General features: G+C 28.8%; 2 protein-coding genes and 1 pseudogene across 2 annotated transcripts; all 3 read left to right on the top strand.

The window, feature by feature from the left end:
• Positions 1-9,403: 9,403 nt before the first annotated feature.
• Positions 9,404-11,543, top strand: LOC113868529 (transcription factor MYB44-like). Its single transcript, XM_027504180.1, has 2 exons — positions 9,404-9,422; positions 9,931-11,543. Exon 2 carries the CDS (start codon positions 9,933-9,935, stop codon positions 10,833-10,835), a length of 903 nt encoding a protein of 300 aa, XP_027359981.1. The 5' UTR covers positions 9,404-9,422; positions 9,931-9,932; the 3' UTR covers positions 10,836-11,543.
• Positions 11,544-17,652: 6,109 nt separating this feature from the next.
• On the top strand, positions 17,653-19,068 carry LOC113870253 (UDP-glycosyltransferase 84B2-like). The gene has a single exon (XM_027506846.1). The coding sequence runs from the start codon at positions 17,653-17,655 to the stop codon at positions 19,066-19,068; it is 1,416 nt and encodes a 471-aa protein (XP_027362647.1).
• A 43-nt stretch (positions 19,069-19,111) lies between these two features.
• Positions 19,112-22,496, top strand: LOC113870252 (annotated as a pseudogene).
• The last annotated feature ends 999 nt before the right edge of the window (positions 22,497-23,495 follow it).

Genomic DNA, 23,495 nt, shown 5'->3' with positions numbered 1-23,495 from the left:
TTTTATATATGCAGTAGTGTAAATATAAAAAAAATTATATTTTATTTAATTTATATTTAAATGTTAGTAAAATGATAAATAAAAAACTTAGATCAAATATAAAAATTTGTATATGTAAAAAGATATTGCCTCTATGTATATATATATATGAAAAAAATTGTTACTTTTATAAGTAATTTTTTAAAATAATTTTATTTAATAAACATTGAATCTTATTAATTTATCTGTTCAATTATATAATATTCTCTTCATAATTAAATATACATAAATTTTTTGATATATTAAATATTCCTAACTTCGTAATATAATAACCAACATCGTTTCTATATTTTAAAAAATATATTGTATATTAAAATAAACTTATTTAACAAAGTATCAGATAATTTTTATATATTATAAATTAATAATTAAATTAATCAATATTGATATTAATAAAGAGTTGTTACACGGAATAAATTAGTAAATATTTACTCCGAGTGAATGGATTATTTATTAATTTATTACTAATATACTAATATTTAATTTTTAAAAGAAAAATGTATTTAGTAGTTTTTAATCTAATTTTTAAATGTTAATTTCTCTTTTTAAACGTTAAATTAAGTCATCGAAGGAAAATAACATAACTTGCAAGTAAAATAATTTTTTTTACATTTAAATTTAGATAAATATTATAAGCATTTTTATATTACTTTTAATCAAAATTAAAATTTTGTTTTGATAAATTATATAATAAAAAATTAACATTTAAAATTAACATACATTTTAAAATAAAATTTATATTTTTAAATAAAGAACAATATTAAAAATAATTATACTATTATGCTTAAATTTTATTTTTTAACCCAAAATTAAATTACTTTGCGAAATGCTTACATGGGAATATATTTATAAATTTTATTGACTTTGTCAATCCAACTAATTTAATCTGATCTGATTAAAAGATATTTTAAATTAAAATATTAAAATTTAATGAAGTACGAGTTAGATATGTCGTTCTAATAAATCTAATAACATATTTTATATAATTTTTTATTAATTTTTCACTATATATTATTTTAATTTTCTTAAGTTTTTTTAAGTAGAAATTTAAAAATTAACAAGTGATTCAATCTTTTAAATTTTAAATATATATTATTTTAAAATATAAGATAAATATTAAATTATTAATATTATAATATATTTATGTATTTTTAATAAATTTATTATTGAGATGTTAAATTTGAATATAATTCATTTAAAATGAACCTAGTTCAATTCATAAAATTTTAACCAAACTAAATTATTTTAACATAACTTAATAATTCAATCCATTAATACCTTTACTTATATGTTTTATGAAATAAGTATGTGGTTATGAAAAATTTATTTATTTTTTGTTTTGAAACAAATGAATAGAATACATTTAGAATTAAAGTAAAAACAAATTACCTCATACTTAAATTACAAATAAAAGAAACGGTTATAATACACCTTTTTAAAATATATTTTTAATTATTAATTAAATATTATAAAAATTAAAATAAAAGTGAATAAAGGTGGTAGCTAACATAATTTTTAATAAATGTTAACGAGTAATTAAAAATATGTTAAATAATATAATTGTTAAAATAAATAAATAAAAATATAACGCGCATAATTTATATAATTTTTAATTAATTTTATTTGATCACTAAAATTATATTAAAAAATATATTAGATAGTATATTTGTCAATATTTTAATTAAATTAATTTGAGAAGAGCAGTTTATAAAATTAAAAGCCAAACAAGTTGCGCTTTTCGCTTACTAGGGTCAGGGGACAGGTGGTGCGTCAGGGTAGGTTGCACATTAATAATTAGAAGCCACAAGTGTGCAGTTAATGATATTTTCCATTTTCCCTAGTCAGAAGTCAGAGGAAAGCGATCGGTGAAATGTAACATTGTAATTTGCAACAATGGATTCTGCACCAGTATTCATAAATTATCGATTTCATTAACATCACACCCTAAAATTTAGTTTAAACGTCCTAACAAATACTTAATTTTTTTAATATGGTAAATAAATATTTTTTGAAATAATTTAAATTAACTTTAAAAATGGATTTCTAAGTTTTTTATAAAAGTATGGCCCAAACAATATTTACGAAATTGTTATAAATAAAAGCAAATCATTTATTAAGTAAAACATGTAATAAAATTACTGACTCTCTTAATTAGTTACATGCATTTTTTATTATTAAAATTGATAAAAATTTCTATAACTATATTATTTTTTATTATATGATTTATATTAAAAAATATTTATTTATTATTCACATAAATATATAAATTACCAATTTAAACATTTAATATTATAGATATTTTTAAAATATAATGAAATTTACGATACATATCCTAAGTTTAGTGTTTTGAATTTGTTGGGGGATGGCAGTTTTGAAACGAACACGACTTGAAGAATCGTATCTACTACTGGTGAGTTTGTTCGGTTGCATTTGCGTATAATTGAATGCATTACAAATGATATAAACTAAACCACTGTCACATCTCAACTAACCTGTTGGAAAATATCAAGCGTAGTAATCAGAAGGAATAAAGGCACTATGCGCTTTCACCATTAACTAATTGATGTTCCTTCATCCTCTGAGCCTGAGGGGATTTCTTGTATTGAAACGAAGGAAAAGAAAGGGTTAAGTCCTGAGGAGGATAAAAATGGAAAGTGAAGGAAAAGAGATTCCGAAAATCGAGAGTGAAGGCGATACTACAACAAAACGATGGCGCATGAGGGCACAGTGGGCATTAGGATAGATAGCGGGAATCATGGGATATGAATACGAGGGTGTCAGTGTCACTTATCATCAGCCTATTCTACTCTACAAATCCCCAAAACAAAAGCGAAAAATAATAAAAAATTACAGAAGGGAACGTTGCGATATAGCTGGCAGGGTGGCCCATGACGTTGCCTCCCCGTCGCTTATATCATTGACGGTTCGAAAGCGGACAGAGAAACAGTTTCCGCCATAAAAAACGAAGCTATCACACACTCAGCAAATATAATAAACACCAAACCATTTCCTCATCCATCACAATGCCGCTGCTCACTTCTGAATTCAACAACAATAATAAACCCGCACTTCCAAATTTACCCCGCAAAAAAATACTACCCCTGTGACGTGTAATTGTCATTGCCTCTGCACGAAACCTGACAAATTGTGATGACGTGGAGCCAAATAGGACATGAATCATTATATTATTTTTAAGATAAATAAATTAATATCACTTCTTAGTATTTATTTAGATACTTATAAATACTTTTTATAAAAAATTTGTTATATTTAATTGCTAATTGTAATACACTATTTTATATATTTGAAAGTAATAATCGAAATTTCCTTGAATAATTTTTATTTTATACCTTGTTTGTAATGAAATTTGTTGTACAAAGTATTATTTTTAATTATAAAATAAACATATTTATTTATTTAATATATAAAATATAAATTTAATTATTTAATATTATAAATATTTTTAAAATAAAGTATAAATTTATGATATATCATCACTTTTTATTAGTTTGATAAATTTATTATTATTTTTTGTAAATAAAATTTATATTCATTTATTTTATTAAAGTATAAAAATATGTAATTTTTTTTATAAAAAATGAGAAAGTTTAAAACTATTTATCTTAAAATGAAGAGGGAAAAGAATACTATAATAACTATTTTTATAAACAAAAATTTAATATTATATATTTAGGGACATGAAATAAAAGTTAACAAATAATAGATTCAAATTAAATTTATAACATCAATTAGCATTTGAATATTAAAATATTTATAGGTTTTTTTATTACATATCCTTAAATATGGATAAAAAGTGGTTTTAAAAATGGGGCAGAGTAATTTATGTTTGGGACCGGTTGTGGTGTCTGAGGTTGAACTATCAATTCAGGGAAATACGTGGCGTGCGTTAAGAATGAACACATATTTGGGGGAGCCATCGCAACAACTGTCGTACTTGTCCGTTAGGGACTGGTATGCGAGGTGATTGACCCTGACACCAATACCGTCATTTTTCACGTGCCATAATTACAATCCCAAAGATAATCCAAATAACTTTGGATAAAGTCGCTTACGTACCTGAAATTGGATAGCTCATATTCTTCCGCCTACCTCTCCAACCGCCTTCAACCAATTTCCCTCGTTTTGAACCTTTTTTTTCTTCCCACTTTGCATCGTTTCTTTTCGATTTTCTTAAACCATTTCATTTAAGCACAATTATATCTTGTTTTATATTGAGAATAAAAAATATAATTATACAATACTATTAAACAATATTTAAATAAAATATCGGTACAATATCAAACATATTTTTATTTTTTTATTGAAAAGTATCACGAATGTGTTTAACAAAATTAACACTTAAGTTATGTAAATTTAAAATAAATAAAAATGTCGTTAAAATATTGAATTAAAAGCGTTCAATTCAATTAACTGTTAAACAAGTATACAAGAATAAGATAACATAAAAAAAAATCTAATTAACAAATGAAAATGCTACAAGTCAACGTGACATTTAATGATTTTGGTGGATAAGTTAAGACCAAATTTTCTCAACGCTAAAATAGTCTGTTAAGACATGGATGATATACTCAAAAGTTATGCTACACTTGCGACAAGTTTTTGAACTAGTTATGTACCTTTTTCATTCGTTCTTTATTGCTGTAAAACTTTGTCATGCGTTACTCTCCATAAGTGGGTCCTAATTTTAGAGGGAATTTGAGGATTAAGACTTTTGGATATCATCAAAAAAGATTTAAACAATCTTAAGAGAGAAATGCCCATAAGTTGCCTCAAACCAACTGATAAAGTCCTTTCCATCCTTTTTTTATCTGCAAAATGATATTGATTATCTTCGGACAAATATGTTGTGGGTGATGCTTTTTAATCAAGTTCTATTTCCAATCCTCTTCAATCCCCAAAATGAGAAGTTGGTAGATCCTCATCAGAAATGTCATTGTGATTTTATTAGAGATTATTGAATCGTGCAACACAGTTGTCCTTCCAGTATTTCACTTTGTCACCATGACCTATGTATTCCACAGTGTAATCTTAAATAGGGTAATTTGAAGCCGCAACTATACCTCGCCAATTATTATAAACAAGTTGAGAATCTTTGATCATAAGATGGCTTGTGGAGTCTCCGTATAACTAAGCTTCATGATATAAGTCATTCCAAATTTTCAAGTGATGGAATTCAAGACCCTTTTTCCCTTGAGGGAACAAATTTGGTTCCACAAAATTAAGTGATACTTTCTCGTGTTAGTGGACGAGTCCCATATCAACTTCATGCAAATACGATGTGTTTTTTTTTACAGGCCGCTACGCGAATCATTTTAGTCTGCATTATGTATCTCAGGATACTAAAAATGTAAGGTTATATACTAAAGTCACGCCACCAGTAAAAGAGAGGATATTGCTCATGCAATAATTAATACAATATCGATTTTTCGCTATTATTGCTTTCTCTAAGAAAATTTTATTCAATATATTTAATCTAATGATTTCTTTTTCACAATGTAGCCATTCTGAAGAAGTATAAGTTTCCTTTACTAGTTAACTATCATACGAATTGAGATCAATCAATATAATTTTTTGAGCAGTTAAGCGATTGTGTTTTATAAAATTTAAAACCATATTTAGTACTGATTATGAAGTCTAAAAGTACACAGTTCATAAGACAAAAATGAAAGTGAAAATAAATTCTAAAAATGATTAATAGAATCACACAGGTATCTGCTGATGTAGAAGACTCGTAATCTAACAATTATTAACCAGCCGAATAACAAAAAATAAAAGCAATAAAATTTAAAAAATCAAATTATTATGTTTAAACTTAAAAACATAATAATTTCAAATCAATAAAATCTTAAATTTAAATAAAATTACCTAGGTTTAATTGAATTAACTTTAAAGCTTGAATTATTAAACGAGGGTAAGAGAAATGTGCAGAAGGCCCCAGGACCATATCTGTGACCCTATCTCGTGATTGAACCAGCAAATTATTCACCTTCCGGACAATCTCGTCCGGTTTTAGACCGTTTTGTTAACATAATTTTGAAACTCATAAAAATACCACCACAGCGGGGCACTTTGGTCTTTATACGCAGTATCGCTTGTTGCTTTGCCGCTTCGTGGGGCGCAGATGCCACGTGTGTCTCTGCTTTCCTCGATGCTCAAGTACGTGATCAAGTTCTCGCCACGTGTACAAGTATTAACACATAAAATCACTGGAGCGGTGGTGTGAAGACCGAATATTTTTCTTTTTACTTTGTAATTTTTAAAATTTAAAATTAAATTCAAGAAAAATAGTGATCATATTAAAGTGCGTCTTGTTATTTTAGCGAAAAAAAAATTGAAAATTTCCATAAAGAATAAAGATTAATGGAAGAGGTTTTTTCAACTCTTTTTTTAAGTGGCTCCATTAATACCCTAAATTACAGCTGTCCCCACTCAACTGTTTCAATGCTGCCAAAGTACAATTCTCCGTATCTGTTTTCCTTGTTTGGGAAAAGAATGCTGTGTCTGGTGGGTTAAAAACCGTGTTTCGCAATCCATTCCGTTGTAATTATCTTAATTTACTTTTCGGTGTATGGGAAAGTTAGTTATTATTTTAATGGAGTGGGGGCAACACATTTCATATATATATATTTTTAGTATATATTTGTGATATATAATAAAAATTAATTATTATTTAAATTATTAATGTGTTTTTTTGTTATATTATAAAAATTTAAAGAAGTTTATTATACAATTTTTAATTATATATCTAAATTAAATTAACTAAAAAAATACAATCTAAGCTGCTATAAATGAATGGTTAGAGTAATCATCCATGATCCAACGCTTTGTTTAACACTCAATTGATGTTGTATTTGTAAGTTATGCGGTAAAAGTAAATTATATTTTTTTGGATTTTATTTGAAAAAAAACACTATTGTTAATAGCAAGTAATATTTTTATTTAAAAATAAATCAATTGTGAAATTATTTTATAATTTTATTTATTGTGATATTTATTTTAACAAAACTCACACTTATTTAATATCAAGGATATACTTTTAAAATTTCATGTTGACGTCGACGACTTAATTTTTTTTTTATATGTATTATATAAAAGGAGTAAAAAATTAAGAACGTAGCGAAGGTTAAATTGATTATTTTTTGTTGATGATAACACTTTAATTGATGATAATTCAAAATGAACGAAATATAAAAATTAACAAATTTTTATATTAAACAAATATATTTTATCATAATATTGTTATTTGTAAGTCAACATGATGTATTGATATGTTGATTTTTTTGCAATATAAAATATAGTATCATAAAATTACATGTGCTATTTTGGTACTTAATATTTGAATTCAAAGTCTTTTATATTTAAAATGTTCAAAATTGATATTCAAATATTTTAAAAGTTCAAATATAATGAGATTACGTTATCACTCTGTTCTTAACACGATGATAAACGAATGAGAAAGTAAGTCAGTAAATACTGAATATTTTGAAAACTAAATTATAAAATAATGAAATTTAATTTACGAAGAAACGAGGTATTAGTAAATTAAATAAAACAACATGATTTAATATAAAAAATATGTTTTAACAATTGTGAAATGTCAGTTTTTTAATATCTTATAATAGAATTAAAGTTCAATAAAAAAAAGTAACAACGCATTTATACGTATATATTTGTTATTCTACAGATATATATATATATATATATATATATATATATATATACACCTTCCTAATTTGATTTTTAGGGGATACGTACAACGACAGATTTGGCGTGTCGCAGCTATGTTATTTGTGGAGAAGACATATCTTGTAAATCACGCTTGATAAGAAGACGATGATTAAATGGATTCCCCATTGACGGAGTCTTAATTAATTGTAGTAAAATTGTATTATAACTATTATGGATTAAGAATTGTACTTGTGTATTTATTTTAAAAAGAAAGTGTACTTAAGTGAGAAGATTTAGTGGGTGCTGGTTTAGTATTATCACCGACGTTAATAAATTATGAGGTGAAGCAAATATTTTATGATGAAGAAAAAAGTTGGGAGTAGGGAAGGGTGATTTAGTGTGGGGAGTGCAATGTAGAGAGACAAGAAACGAAGGAAGGAATGGTTGAAGGTCCACGCGGTGGGTAGTATATGTACGACGTACGAGTAAGAGAAACAGAAATGGATACGGATCTGTTTGATCATAATAATCATATCTTTGCTTTCCCATTTGAATACTCACTCACTGCATCCTATCCGACAACCTTCTCTCTCGCCCTTTTCCCATACTTTTCTTTAATCCATCCCCTAATCCTCCACTTTCAGATTATCGATTAATTAATCTATTTCACGACTGACAAATACGTGGGCTTCAGAAGATTATACTAATTTGAAAAAATATAAATAAAAGGGTCGTTCAAATATCGAAGAGATTTAAAATTTACAATTGGGGGGAGAATAAGGATTGAGGAAGAAGAGAGGAAAGTGTGGGGGGCCTCGGGGATTGTAAGAGAACCGGTTCCGTACAGGACAGCAGGTGTTATTTAAAAGAAGGAATGGAAGTGACCGGCACGTGTGGGTGGTGATAGAGAGATAGAATAGGCCGTTATAGGATGATATGGTGGTGGGGGTGGCAGGTATAGAATACAGGCTGGACTGACAGAAAAGCAGTAATGATTCGCCCTCCGATTCGGCGACCGATCTTGTCGTTTTTGGCCAGCTCAGCCTACCGCTGGGTCCCACTGTTATTTTTCCCAAGAAAAGGACGAAACTTAAAAATCCCACACGAAATGCTCTACAGCCTGGAGTCCTCAGTCAAACTGAAACCAAAGCAGAAGGAACCTCACCCAACTCCAACCCAACCGTTATCTTATTTTTCTTTCCGTTTATTCTCTCTTTTTCTTTAAATGCTATTTTAACGTCAAAATTCTGCTTCTCACCCCCTTCTTTGTCTACATTAACTTCCTCAACTGTTCCATTCACGTAACTATCCCACGTTCTCCCCCCTCCCGTGAATGTCAAATGCACTTTACTCCCTTCCTTTCAAACTTCTAATAACCGTCGTCACCGTAAATCAATCTTCCAAATAAAGATTTCGTTTATATTTTTAATTTTACAACTTATATTATTTAATTGATTATATACAGTTACTTTCAAAATATAAATATATCGTGCAAAACTACTATTTAGAACCGAATTTTTTAATCAATTTTTTTTTTTTTACTTTTTTCAAAACTAATTTCAGTTACTGCAGAAATAATTTTACCAAAAAAATCCAAACACAAATTGCTAACCTGAGAGGAATGCAATAATACAAATAAACATAAGATAAGTAGATGCTGAAAGGCTCTCTCTCCTCCGCAGGTAAAAGTGGGGGCTATAATTAAGTGGAGCGTTGGGCGTGTAATAAACGCGCTATTGCATGGGGAAATAATTTAGGGGGTTTTAAAATGGAATTTGTGTTGATTATAGTAATTTGAAAGGATATAAAAAAGGAAAAGAGAGAGGAAGGAGGGTGGTGACTTGTGTAAACGGGAGCAGCTGAGGAGTGACGCGTGTCCGATGACAGCTGTATCCCAAATCCCAAGCCAACCGCTTCCCTGGAAGAAGCGGTACCGATTGCCCATAACGCTCGCTGACAACTCCAAAACCTAACTTGCCCAACCGGTGTCCTCTTACCCTATCCCACTCAAATATAAGCAACCCTAGCAGCACCAAACCAAACCAATGCTCCACCACCAATACAACACAGGAGCCTCCTCTTCCCTCTGTCCCTCCCAACTAACAACCCTCCACTTCCACTATTCCCTTTCGTGAAACATTTATTTTATGATCCTTTGAGATTCCATAAGCTAAGATATGAACACCGGCGTCACCAGAAGAGACATGGATCGCATCAAAGGCCCATGGAGCCCCGAAGAGGACGAGGCCCTCCAGAAGTTAGTTGAGAAACACGGGCCCAGAAACTGGTCCCTCATCAGCAAATCCATTCCCGGTCGTTCTGGCAAGTCCTGCCGCCTCCGGTGGTGCAACCAGCTCTCGCCCCAGGTGGAGCACCGAGCCTTCACGCCCGAAGAGGACGACACCATAATCCGCGCCCACGCGCGCTTCGGCAACAAGTGGGCCACAATCGCCCGCCTCCTCTCGGGCAGAACCGACAACGCCATCAAAAACCACTGGAACTCCACCTTAAAGCGCAAGTGCGCTTCCATGATGCTCGATGAGCCTCAACCTCTCAAAAGGTCGGTGAGTGCCGGCGCGGCTTTACCAATCTCCACGGGCCTCTGCATGAACCCGCCCACCCCTGGTAGCCCCTCTGGATCCGATGTGAGCGAGTCCAGCGTACCAGTTGCGTCCTCATCCCACGTGTACCGACCCGTGCCAAGGACCGGCGGGGTTCTACCTCCGGTAGAAACGACGTCGTCCTCCAATGACCCTCCAACTTCATTGTCCTTGTCTCTCCCCGGCGTCGACTCTTCCGAAGTCTCCAATCGGATAACTGAACCAATCCACGTCGCGCCGCCACCGTCCAATACTATCCCTTTGTTGCCTATAATGACTGCTCCGGTTCCGGTGGCGGTGCCGCAACAGTTTCAAGATACGTCGTCATTGAAGCCTTTTAATTTAAGTGCGGAGTTTCTGGCTGTGATGCAGGAAATGATAAGGAAGGAGGTGAGGAGTTATATGATGGGGTTGGAGCAGCAGAATGGGATGTGTTTTCAGGCTGCAGCTGATGGGTTTAGGAACGCTTCCGTGAAGCGTATTGGAATTAGCAGGATCGATTCGTAAATATTATCAGAGAGTAGAGAGATATCAGAAAACAATCGAAAAAACAAATCAAGCTCTTTTTTATGTTTTTTTTCCCACCATGTTTCTAGGTAATAATTTTGGTTAATGTACAGTGGGGGAACTCGATCCCAAGAGAGATGGATGAACGGATAGGAGAGAGCATCGGTTGAACTTGAATCGGAGGGGAAAGAAGAGGGCGATGATAGATGTTATCCGAGCATAAAAGAAACCGAAAATTCTGTAACTTTTTTTTATCGTCTCTTGGTCCTGTTCTGCGGGCCTAGTTGAAAAACAAAAACAAAAAGCATGCTTAGAATAAAAAAGAAAGTCCTTCAAATCTGAATATAATTCTAAATTTATTACTTCGTTTGCAAAAACAAAATTCTCAATCTCGATTCAGTTCGAATTAAAAATTTTAGGCGACAGGGTAACTGAATTTGAAAGGTAGTTAGATTAGTTTAGAGATGGGAATATTATTGAATCGATGCTAGTTTCAGTTTTAGATGCAGTTTTTATGTCGGGACCAAAGACAGACAGAGATCTAATTCAGTGTTATTATCCATGTCTTAAAACTTCTTTTCGTTAAGGAGTAAATTTAATCAAAAGAGGAACGGCCGGGGTAACCCTTTGTTATGCCCATTAAAGATACAAGTGATGTTCAACGACGGACAGTTAGTTAAAACGTGGGATATATCTGTTTTATGAGATAAGATCGAGTTCCTGGTTAACTGCACACAACAGCTACAAAAATCTTTCTCGCGCATCATGCGTTGACATAATTGGGCTTATATATCACATAACTTCCAGCAAGGGGCTATAATAACTTCCAGTGTCCCAGCACCATTAATAAATCAAGAGCGATCAATTTTTTAGATGATTTTTACAACATTTTTATATACTTTTTTATTTTATATTTCTTTTTTACCCTTCTTATTTTGTTAATTACAAAAACTGTTGTGAAAAATGAGTTGTGAGAATCGACCTATCCATAAATTAATAAACGATGATGCGGTTGAATTCATTTGTAGAAGCCGGGTCGGTACATATAGTCTATTTTCGAAGTATAAATATTTATTTTTAAAATATTGACTAAATAATGAATTACTGACATTCATATTCAATTCATATATTTATTCGAGTGTAAATAGATTATTAGAGAGACGTTGACTCTGCGACTCATGACCAAAAGATACTGTGCTTGATATTGCCATTGGTAGTTTACAACTACCGGACTAACGGATACATAGGTGATTGTTCAACTAATCCACTTCATGGCAATTCAGTTAATTAACCTCCAAGTTTAATTTTTTATTTCCTTTACACTCGCGTAGAGCTTCTTTGGCTGTCTTATGAATTCATTTTTCATGTTGCATCATTGTCTAAGACTCTGCCAAATATATAGTTATTCGCATGACTAAGAAATAAAAAAAAAAAAAAAAAAACCCTTTACAACTCTCTGGGATGACAGATATACCAGAAATTTTTATATTTCACAAAAAAACCACAATAATGTTCAAATTTATTAAAATATACAAATACACCATTGTTAAATTGCCATATTGAATAGAGTCGGGTCCAAGATTTCAGTAATCAATGTTTATGACTGAGACAAAAAGATGGATCTGGATATTTTCTCGTTATAACGGAAACTGTCTAAACAAAAATAAACTCATTTAGAAAAAAAAGTAAAAAAAAAAAAACGATAAAAAATAGTTTTGGACAAAATTTATTGAAATTAATTTAGTTTGTTTAAGTAAAATTCTGTGTGTTTCTCACGAGTGGAAAGAGCCATTAATATATGAGTGGAAGTAGGGAAAAGAGGGTGTAAGAGTTGGGTAGGAGAAAAGCCAAAGAGAAATTGTAAAATTGAACCAAATCAAATAATCATTTACGTCTAGTTGTTTCCTTTACTAAAATAAAATCAACTCATAAACATTCGTATCTTAAGATTAATTAATTTATTAGAAGAGTAATCACCAAAAAATCCTATATTTTAATTTACTAGAATTAACATATTAATGGGAAAGAAAGTAATAATTTTGATTGTGCAACAAGCAATGAACCAATACCAAAATATATACTTTCATTGAATTGCGGTGACAAGCATTCTCTTAATCCTATATTAAGAGGCAAGAGAAGTAAACAAGAAGGGAAAAAAAAAGAAGGAAAATCCTAACACAGAATGAGGTGCGCACGCGCATAGAGAGCATCTGAAAGTAAATGAAAATAGCAAAGAGGCGTGATAAATGTTGATTCCATGTACAGACATCATTCAAAAAATGCACTTAGTACAGTCGCAACCGTCAACTTCGAATCTACAACTGTAATTAAAAGTACACCTTTAACAAAATTTGCCTCCATTTTTAAACATCAATATTCAATGGTTTGAAGTTTTCTCAAGAATGAAAATAGTTATTGAATATCTTAATTATAAATATATAATTGTATTTATTTAAATTATATTCTCATTGTGTTCCATGTAATTTCATTCAATTTAATAAAAATACTAAAAGTTTACTATATATTTTAGTTTAAATCAATTTTATTCGAATTAAGTATGATTATTTTATGTGTTAATATTTTTTCTTTAATTATAAAACACAAATATATTTATTAAGATTTGAATTTAAAATTGCAGATTAAGCTGAAATAAGCTTTATTAATTGATTCACGTATTTGATGAAAATTTACTCTATATTTTTTTAAAAATTATTTTTATATTTAAGAAGATAAATAAAATGAAATAGAAAATGACGTATTTTCGCTTACATAAGTTTGACCTCCAATAAATGCTATGTAATTTAACAAATCACCTATTATTATAAAAATGCTAGAATAAAGAAATAATTTTTCTAAAGTGTGTTTAAGGATATACTATAAAAATTTGTGTATACTGAATTTTTAATAAAAAATACATGAAATAAAAGAATTTAATGTATTAGTAATGTTAAATGTTTTATTTTTTAATTAAAATATTTTTTATTAATTTTTCTTAGGGCAATACATTTTTTTAATACACTTGTTACTATTGAATGAAACTTTTTAATACATTTTTTAAATTAATAAATTATTATTTTTTAATTTTAAAGATGGATACAATAGACTAATTTGTCATTGATCTGCATTTTAGTGAGTTAAAATGGGATAAGCTGAGTGGGTCAATAGGTTGAAAGCATTTAGCTTGACTTACTATTTTAATGGGTTAGACAGGTTGGCCTGTCCAACTTGACACATCTACTTGGACAGAGGGTAAAAACTATTGAAGAAATCAATAAATTTAAATAATTAATAAATTTTAATATCTCCTCTTAACGATTTATCCAATATTCTTTTTCTTATTTTATAAAGTACATTGCATACAAAAATTAAACACAATCATTATCTTAAAAATATTAAAAGTATTGATTACTTTTTTATTTAGTAATTAGGATGATTTAGAATTATTCAAAATTAAGCATGCCAATTTATTCTGATTACCTATTTTTGTTACTTGTCTCAACTCACTTTTGCTAGAAATAAACAAATTATCTACTATTGATTGGATTTTCTTATAACTATAAGATTACACTGAAATTCGTTAAATTAAGAATGAAACTTATATAATGTTATAGATTTTAGTTAATATTATATATATATATATATGAAAATAAATTTTATAATTCATTAGTGAGAATTTATATACAAGGTAAGTATCTAAAACACAGTTATTATTTTTCAAAAATAAGTTGTTAATAGAATGTAACTAACTGATTTGTCTAAAAAATTAACTAAACTAAGTTCCACATCTAATAAGGTTTTTACAAAGAATATCATAACATTTCCCGTAATGAGTATAATTTAAACTATAATTTTATACTGAAAATTCAGTTACAGTATCTCGTTTTAAACGTTACATTAATTAAATGTGTCAAGTTAATGTATTTCATGTTCATGGAGGTAAATGCCACTAGCTCAAGATGTTCTTTTAGGATGAAAATTCTCTATTTTTAGTGCGAACATGACTTTTATGTGTTTATATTTTTGCATTTTTATTTAACAAAAAATTATTCACTTAAATAAAAATATAAAAATACAGAACATAAAGGTCATGTTACAGGAAGAAATTCTGACCCGTTCTTTTGTGGGGTTCACACGTTTCCAAGAAGAGTAAATGTTTTTCCATTAATTTGGTTTAATGGCATTATTTATTTTGTAGGCCCAGGTCTAAAATGCAACCACTCTATGTTAAACGTCCTGAACCAACGCCCAGAGAATGTAAACTTTTATCTTTTGACATGGGCTTGGCCTGTACTGCATCATACCTATTAGGTGCAATTTTACGCATGAAACTTGCATTGACAATGACAAAAATATAAAAAAAATTTCACTGACCAGAAAAGACAAGAAAAGAAAAAAAAAAAAAACCCGATGAAACTAACACCCTTCAAAAACATAAAAATTTAAGTGTAATATTATTTTTATATTTCAAATTAAAATGTTATCTAAATAATCAATATCAACCTTCAGTTTCAATGTTTATTTACTTGTACAAAGTTAAAATTCTAACAAAACGTTGTATAACTTGTTACTAAGTTGAAATTATAGTAAAACAGGAAAAAAAAAACGTTTTATAACTTCCACCTCGCATGAAGAAAATCAAAAGTAAGAATTCGACTTTAGGGATTTACATAAATTTAGAGACTTACAAAAATTAACTTACTCTTATGATCATGTTAAGTTGACAATTAATCTGTGATCCTAATGCCTTTTCAGTTAAAACTTTTAGACAAAGACATTAATTGATGAAATGTTTTTAGTGAGAGTTATATATATATATATATATATATATATATAAAAGAGATGCGTAAAATTATACCATACAATTATACATCGATAGTCATAATTATAAAATTTAAAATTTTATCTAATTATTTAAAAAGATCACATTACTTTTTAAAAAAATTAATATGACTTGTATATTTTAATTCTCACAATTCATTATGAGATCTAATAATAAAATTTTATTTTTCTCACTCTTACATAATTTTTTTTCACTAAATACATTACCTACACATATATAAGAAATTAACATGATTATTTAAAAAAATGTATTTTTAAGAAATTAACATCACTCACATATTTTAATTATCACTATTCATAACGAGATATATTAAATTTTATTAATCTTACTATTCAATTTAATATTTTTATAGAATATATTAAATGTATAAAATTTCAAACAATTTTGATTTTAATGTATACTTCATTATTTTACTAAATTTTAGGGTTTAATAAAATTTATTTCTCACACAAATAAAGAACATTTTTTAAAAAACACATTTTAATATCTTATTTTAATATATTAGTTATCCACTCATTAATCATATTAATTTTTTATTACCATAATTCATTAATGTTATACTTTAATATATTTTATTTTTATTGTTATTTATTTTCCCTTTTTTAGAATTATTATAATTTTGTTCAAAACATTATTACTTTTCTTATTTTTATAAGTATAATTTAAAACATTCTATGCACCTATGCTATAATATAGTCATATATATATATATATATATATATATAATTTTTAATAATATATTTTATAAATATAAAAGTTCATACATTTAATACACATAATAAATGAATTAATAAAAAGTTAATGAATATAGTATTTAATAATATTATTTAAGTTGGTTATCTTTTATATTTAATTAGCATGATATTCAATGCTATATTATAAATTGACATTAAATTTATAATATATTTTATAAATATAAGAATTCATGCATTAAATTTTATAAATATATGACATTAAAATAACATAATATTTAATTATTATTTGAGATGATAATATATTTATATGTTGCATTTAATAAATATCGTATTTAATATTACATTATTACGGTAATATAGTGAATTTTATTTATATGTATACATTGAGTTAATGAGTTCTAAGAACTGCAGCTAGCAAACAATTCCACGGCAAGGGCAAGACGGAAAATAAAAGATAGATACAAATTGAATCTTTTTTTTTCTTCAAAAAGAGAAAGTATTGTGAAATTTTTAATTATTTAAAATTAATTTACTTAAATCAAATTAATCGGAGTTTTATATGACTTATATATATATATATATATATATATATATAATATTCCACTGAGGTATTATGAATAATAAGATTCAAATCCAAATTTCTAACATCTTTGTTATCAATCTAAAGGGGATACTTTTAAATATAATAATTAATAAACATGTTGAATTTAAATTATAAACTTTGTTTTTAAATAAATGTAAATAGTAATCATTTAACTGTAATAATTCCTATATTAATACTTACACAATTGCTTGAAAACCTGTATGTGGCAAAATTCCACTAGCTGATTAAATTTAATCGGCATTAACACAAGAGTTCTATAATCGTGAGTATTGGTATCAAATACATCATTTATTTCTTCCTTAATTAAAAAAATTATTTTATCGTATATTTTATTATTCCATATGATCACGGCACCTTGGTTTCCATTTATATGCAGCACAGGTTTCTCACAGCTGGAAAGCATAAGAATACGTAGCCATAAAAGGTCATGTTCATTCACAATTAAAAAAAAATGAATATTTATGGTATGATAAAATCACATGTTTCTAAAAAACGAAAACATTAAAAACTTTTTTGTGAACTTTCTCAACGAAGAAAAAAAAAATGCACCATGTTTCAGACATACATATCTATATAAGCTGCTAAACACTTCTACATCAAAACAATAGAAGATCACAAAAGATATTCCTAGCGATCTCTCAGACTCCAAACTATAACTGCTTCTCTTCCCCACAAAAAATGTCAACAGAAGAAAAAGTGAAAGTGATAATCGTATCAGCGGCACTACAAGGCCACATTAATCCCTCGGTAAGGTTTGCAACGCGCCTTATTTCAAAGGGTGTTCATGTCACTATAGTCACCACAGAATTGGCTCGTGACCGCTTGCTCAAGAATAATGTCTCCACTACCGCAAATCCAAATTCCCAGAACCAAGAAATACAATTCGAGTTCTTCTCTGATGGTCTTAGCCTTGACTTTGATCGTGACAAAGACATGAAAACCTTTATCAGTTCCCTTCATACAATAGGTTCCAAAAACCTTTCGAGTCTCATAACAAACCTCACCAAATGCCAAAACTATTCTTGTTTAATTGTTGATCCTCTTCTCCATTCAGCTATTGATATTGCTGCTGATCTTGGCATCCCTTCTGCATTGCTTTGGATGCAACCTTGTGCGTTGTATTCAATTTCTTATCGCTACTTCAAGAATATAGATTCATTTCCTAATTTAGAGGATCCAAATGAGAAAGTGCAATTGCCTGGATTGCCAGTGCTGGAGGTCAGACATCTTCCTTCATATATGCTTCCTTCCACCCCTTTGCATATTAGACAAGTTATGGTGGATACATGTCAAGTTTGGGACAAGGTGAAATGGGTTTTTGCTATATCGTTTTATGAGTTGGAGGAAGAGATAGTGGACTCTATGAATTCTCTATCTCCAATTTACCCTATTGGACCCTTGGTTTCAGAATTTCTGTTGGGAGAAAAGGAACAAAAGGCTGTCAGTATGAATATGTGGAATGTTGATGGTTCATGCCTTGAGTGGCTTGACAGTAAGCCATCTTCCTCAGTTATTTATATCTCTTTTGGTAGTGTCATTGTTTTGTCACAAAAGCAAGTGGACAACATAGCCACGGCTTTGAAGAATAGCAACAAAGCTTTTTTGTGGGTGATTAAGCCAGCGGAGAAAGGTTCTGAGAATGATGCTGCTAAATTGCCAAGTGGGTTTTTGGAAGAAACAAAGGGGAGGGGTTTGGTGGTCACATGGTGCCAGCAAGAGAAAGTGCTAATGCACCCTTCAGTGGCTTGCTTTGTGACTCACTGTGGTTGGAACTCAATGCTAGAAACAGTGACTGCTGGTGTGCCCGTTATTGCTTATCCAAAATGGTTGGATCAGCCAACAAATGCAAAGATTATAGTGCAAAAATTTCAAAATGGAGTTGTGTTGAACAGTGGGGAAGATGGGATTGCCAGCGTAGAAGAGATAGAAAGGTGCATTAAGGAAGTGATGGAGGAGCCAAGTGCTAAGGAAATAAAAAATAGGGCAATTGAATTGAAAGCGGGAGCAAGGAAAGCCTTAGATGAAGGCGGTTCTTCTGATAAGAACATTAATCATTTTATCAATGACTTGAAGAATGTTACCAATTTTAATTAGTTTATAACAAAGTGTACAATAATATACTTTGAATAAGAGTATTATGGGTAGAGTTCGGAACTTGTAAAAGTGCAATGGAGTTGAGTCCTTGCACACCCTTAAAATTCCACCCAGTACTCTTTCCCTTTGAAAACACAAGGAAAAGAATAAAAGTAGTATGCATTTTTTAAAATGAAATCTAAATTCCACCCGTTGACTAATGTTAAGAAAGTATATGGTATTAACTGCCCATATTTATTGTTTCCTTGTATAAAGGCCTAAAAAAGGTAAATTGACATTTTATTAATAATCATAATATTTTTTTAAAAAAATAAATTCATTTAATGTGTTTTTAATGCATTAAATATTTTACTTTTACAAACAATTAATTTTATAACTTCTTAATAATTTTTTAAAGAGTTTAATTTTAATGCATTGTTAATGTAAATATGTTTACATTGTAAATCAATTATAATACATGTTTTATTTTTATATTAATTTTTATAAAAATTAATAATTTTTGTTAATATGTTAATGATTGAATAATAGTGTAAAAAAATTAATTAAATCTTTACACCGTTAATGTATTAAATTAAATTTATATTAAAAATATTCATTAATAGTATTTTTTAATTGTGGCAAATTTTTAGAAATTAATAATAACAAAATATGAATAAATTTGTCAATGTAATTAAAAAGCTCAATGAAGCATTATTTTTTATTAACAAAAAATGCACTAAGTCAAATTTAATTTTATAATTCATCAATAACTATGAGACAATTACTACTCTCTAAAGTCACACAATATGTTAACCTTTTTTATATATTAAAATTTTAAAGTGTTTAATAATTTCTATATTATAAATAAAACGTATTCAATTTATATCTTATGAATTTTTTTATCTTCTTTATGTTAATAAAATTTATTTTTTTTTACATTTGTACGTTTTTTTTATCTTTTCTACACTAACAAAATTGTCTTTTTCATATATACGTATATTTCACATAGTTCTTTCCATTCTCTTTAGTAACTATGAAATTTTCTATTAACTATTTTTTCTATTTACTAATATTTGATTCATATAAACATAAATTATTTAGTTAATACAATATACAAATTCAAATTTTTATATGCGAGAGAAAGAATCAATTTTAATTTATAATAAAAATAAAAAGAATCAACACAAGACATAAAAATAAATTTATTTTATTTTATAATACAAATCTCATGAATAAAAAAATTTTAAATTTTAAATTTGCAGTTGATATTTGTGTTAGTATATTGAATGAGAATGCTTAGGGATCTTATTTGCTAGGTTGATTGCATAATTGCTCTATTGTTTGAAAAAATATTAGTAGTTGACTAATGATTTTATAATTATTATTTTTTAAATAATAATAACTTTTGTTTATTAACAGCTATAATAATCAAGTTATGTAATATATTTTCAACAAAAGGTAATTAAATTTGAAATCTTTAATATTTGTTGAAAAACAACTTAGAATTTACAAAAATAATTTTGATTTCATTTATAATGTATAAAAAGTTAAAATTGCTTGAGGACTAGTATATTGGTTATGTGTGCGCACACAGGTTTGTGACAACTAGAACAAAGATGACATGCATTATTCTTATTTCTTGCCATAAATGGTCAAGTTTAATGCATATTAAAACATGAATATTATGGTATAATTTAACGCAACATCCTGTGTACGAACTCGGAAGATAAACTTACAACTATTTTTCAAAAAACTGTCATAACAATGACATTTTTATCATATATATATATATATACATTTAAAAATTTAAGTAAAACATATTAATAATATAAAATATTTCACAATGTCATTAAATCATAAATTATTATATGATTAACAAAATTTAATATTTAAAATAATGATATTAAAAGTTATATTTAAATTTTTTAATTGATCGATAATGTAAATTTATTTATATAAAAAGTTAGATAGGGTCCACGTAACATAATTCTTAGCATTCCCTCACCTGCCAAACCAATCCGAGAACACCGTTATTGGCTGCTGCTTCTTGAAGAAATGGCTACAGAAGAAAAAGAAAAGTGTAAGTGATAATTGTGTCAGCAGCATTACAAGGCCACATTAACCGCACATTATGGTTTGCCAAGAGCCGATTTCAAAAGGTGTTCATGTCGCTATACTCACCACAGAAATGGCCCCTGATCGTATGCTCAAGTTCAATGTCTCCACCACCACAAATTCACGTACCCAGAAATCCAATTTGAGTTCTTTTCTGATGGCCTCAGTGTTGACTTTGATCGTGACAAGGACATAAAGACCTTTATCAATTCTCTTCATTACAGTAGGTACCAAAAACTTTTCGAGCCTTGTAGCAAACCTCACTGTGGTCCAAAACTGTTCTTGCATAATTGCTGATCCCTTATATATATTCGGCTATAGATATTGCTACTGATCATGGCATCCCTTCTGTATTGCTTTGGATGCAACCTTGTGTCTTGTATTCCATTGCTTATAGATTCATTTCCTAATTTAGAGGACCCAAATGAGAAAGTGCAATTGCCTGGACTGCCAATGCTAAAGGTTAGAGATATCCCGTCTTATATACTTCCTTCTACACCTATGTATGTTAAGCAGATTATGGGGAATTCATGTCAAGCTTTGGATAAGGTGAGATGGGTTTTTGCTATCTCTTTTTATGAGTTGGAGGAAGAGACAGTGAAGTCTATGGATTCTCTAACTCCAATTTACCCTATTGGAGCCTTGGTTTCAGAATTTGTATTAGGAGACAAGGATAACAATGATGTTTATTTTAATATATGGAATGTTGAAGGTTCTTGCCTCGAGTGGCTTGACAGTATGCCATCCTCCTCAGTTATCTATGTCTCATTTGGCAGTGTAATTGTCTTGTCACAAGAGCAGGTGGGTAATATAGCTAAGGCTTTGAAGAATAGCAACAAAGGATTTATAAGGGTGATTAAGCCACCAGAGAACGGTTCTGAGAATGGTGCTGCTAAATTGCCATGTGGGTTTTTGGAAGAAACAAAAGGGAGGGGGTTGGTGGTCACATGGTGCCAACAAGAGAAGGTGTAATGCACCCTGCAGTGGCTTGTTTTGTGACTCATTGTGGTTGGAACTCCTTGCTAGAGACAGTAACAGCTGGTGTGCCTGTTATTGCTAATCCAAAAAGGTTGGATCAGTCAACAAGTGGTAAGATTATAGTTAAAAATGGTGTGGTGATGAACTATGGGGAAGATAAAGTTGCTAGTGCAGAAGAGATTGAAAAATGCATTAAGGAAGTCATGGATGGACAAAGTGCTGATGAGATAAAGAAGAGAGCAATGGAACTGAAAGAGGTGGCAAGAAAAGCATTGGATGAGGGTGGTTCATCTGATAAGAACTTGAATCAATTTGTCACTGATTTGAAGAATGTTGCCAATCTAGCCAGGGCTTAGGCTTAAGCTTTTAAATTGGTCTTGTTACAGACTTACAGGGTTACACAAAGGACTTTACATAAAGGTTCTGTGTGGTAACCAATATACATAAATAAAGGTTTTGTGTTTTTTTAATCTTAAACACATTTTGGATAATTTCAAGGCAAACATTAACTAACTCCTTATATATGATTATTGGTGAATTAAAAAATACGCAGCTGACTCACAATCACAGTACTCATCACCACAAGTATATTTCCTATTATTTGTCCACTTTCAAAAAAATATTTATATTTATTTGTCCATTTAAAATATTATCAATTATTGTATTTTTATTTATGCTCTTATTTTTACTTAAATTAAAAATATTTTATAGATTTATCATAAATAAAAAATATCAGCGGTAAAATTCAAAGTTTATACTTTTATACAAATTATATTTTAATATGTGTATTGTTCTCTTAAATAGATAAAAAAATGAATAAAGTAATTTTAACTCGTGAACTATTTACATAATAAGAAAAATTATTAATGATAAATACCATTACAATACCATGAAAAGGAAATATTATTGCATGTTTTGGGATCACTATGATGCTAATTAATCAAAATATTAGACATTTATATTTTAACAAAATATTAAACACATAATACAATGTTCGTGGTTGGAAAAAATTAAAATTTTCTCGTTGGGAAGGAAAGATAAAACATAACAATAATAATTATATATCCACGTATCTGTAAATGAAAAAAGTTGTTCTCGTAATAACTACATAAAAGTCCTTCTAGTAAAAAAATAAAATAAAAATCCATGTATACCGAAGCAAATAGAGAAAACATACAAAGAGAAACATAAAAAAGAAAAGTAGAAAAAAGACGAGTGTGAAAAAAATAATGCTTATAATATATTATTTTTATAATGATTTTAAGTAAGAAGAATTACAAATAAAGGCGTAATTAAACATTTATTTTTATTATTAGTTTAAATCTACCTCGTTTTTCCTACATGTTTCGATAAGC

Source organism: Abrus precatorius, unplaced genomic scaffold, assembly GCF_003935025.1.
Source record: "Abrus precatorius isolate BTA unplaced genomic scaffold, Abrus_2018 Scaffold6, whole genome shotgun sequence".
NCBI lineage: Eukaryota > Viridiplantae > Streptophyta > Magnoliopsida > Fabales > Fabaceae > Abrus > Abrus precatorius.
The sequence above is the reverse complement of the archived record's forward strand: the minus strand, read 5'-3'. Positions and strand labels throughout refer to the sequence as shown.

What these genes read in the sequence shown, in the direction of transcription:
- LOC113868529 (XM_027504180.1), top strand. Translation starts at nt 9,933, where the DNA reads ATGGATCGCATCAAAGGCCCATGGAGCCCCGAAGAGGACGAGGCCCTC.
- LOC113870253 (XM_027506846.1), top strand. Translation starts at nt 17,653, where the DNA reads ATGTCAACAGAAGAAAAAGTGAAAGTGATAATCGTATCAGCGGCACTA.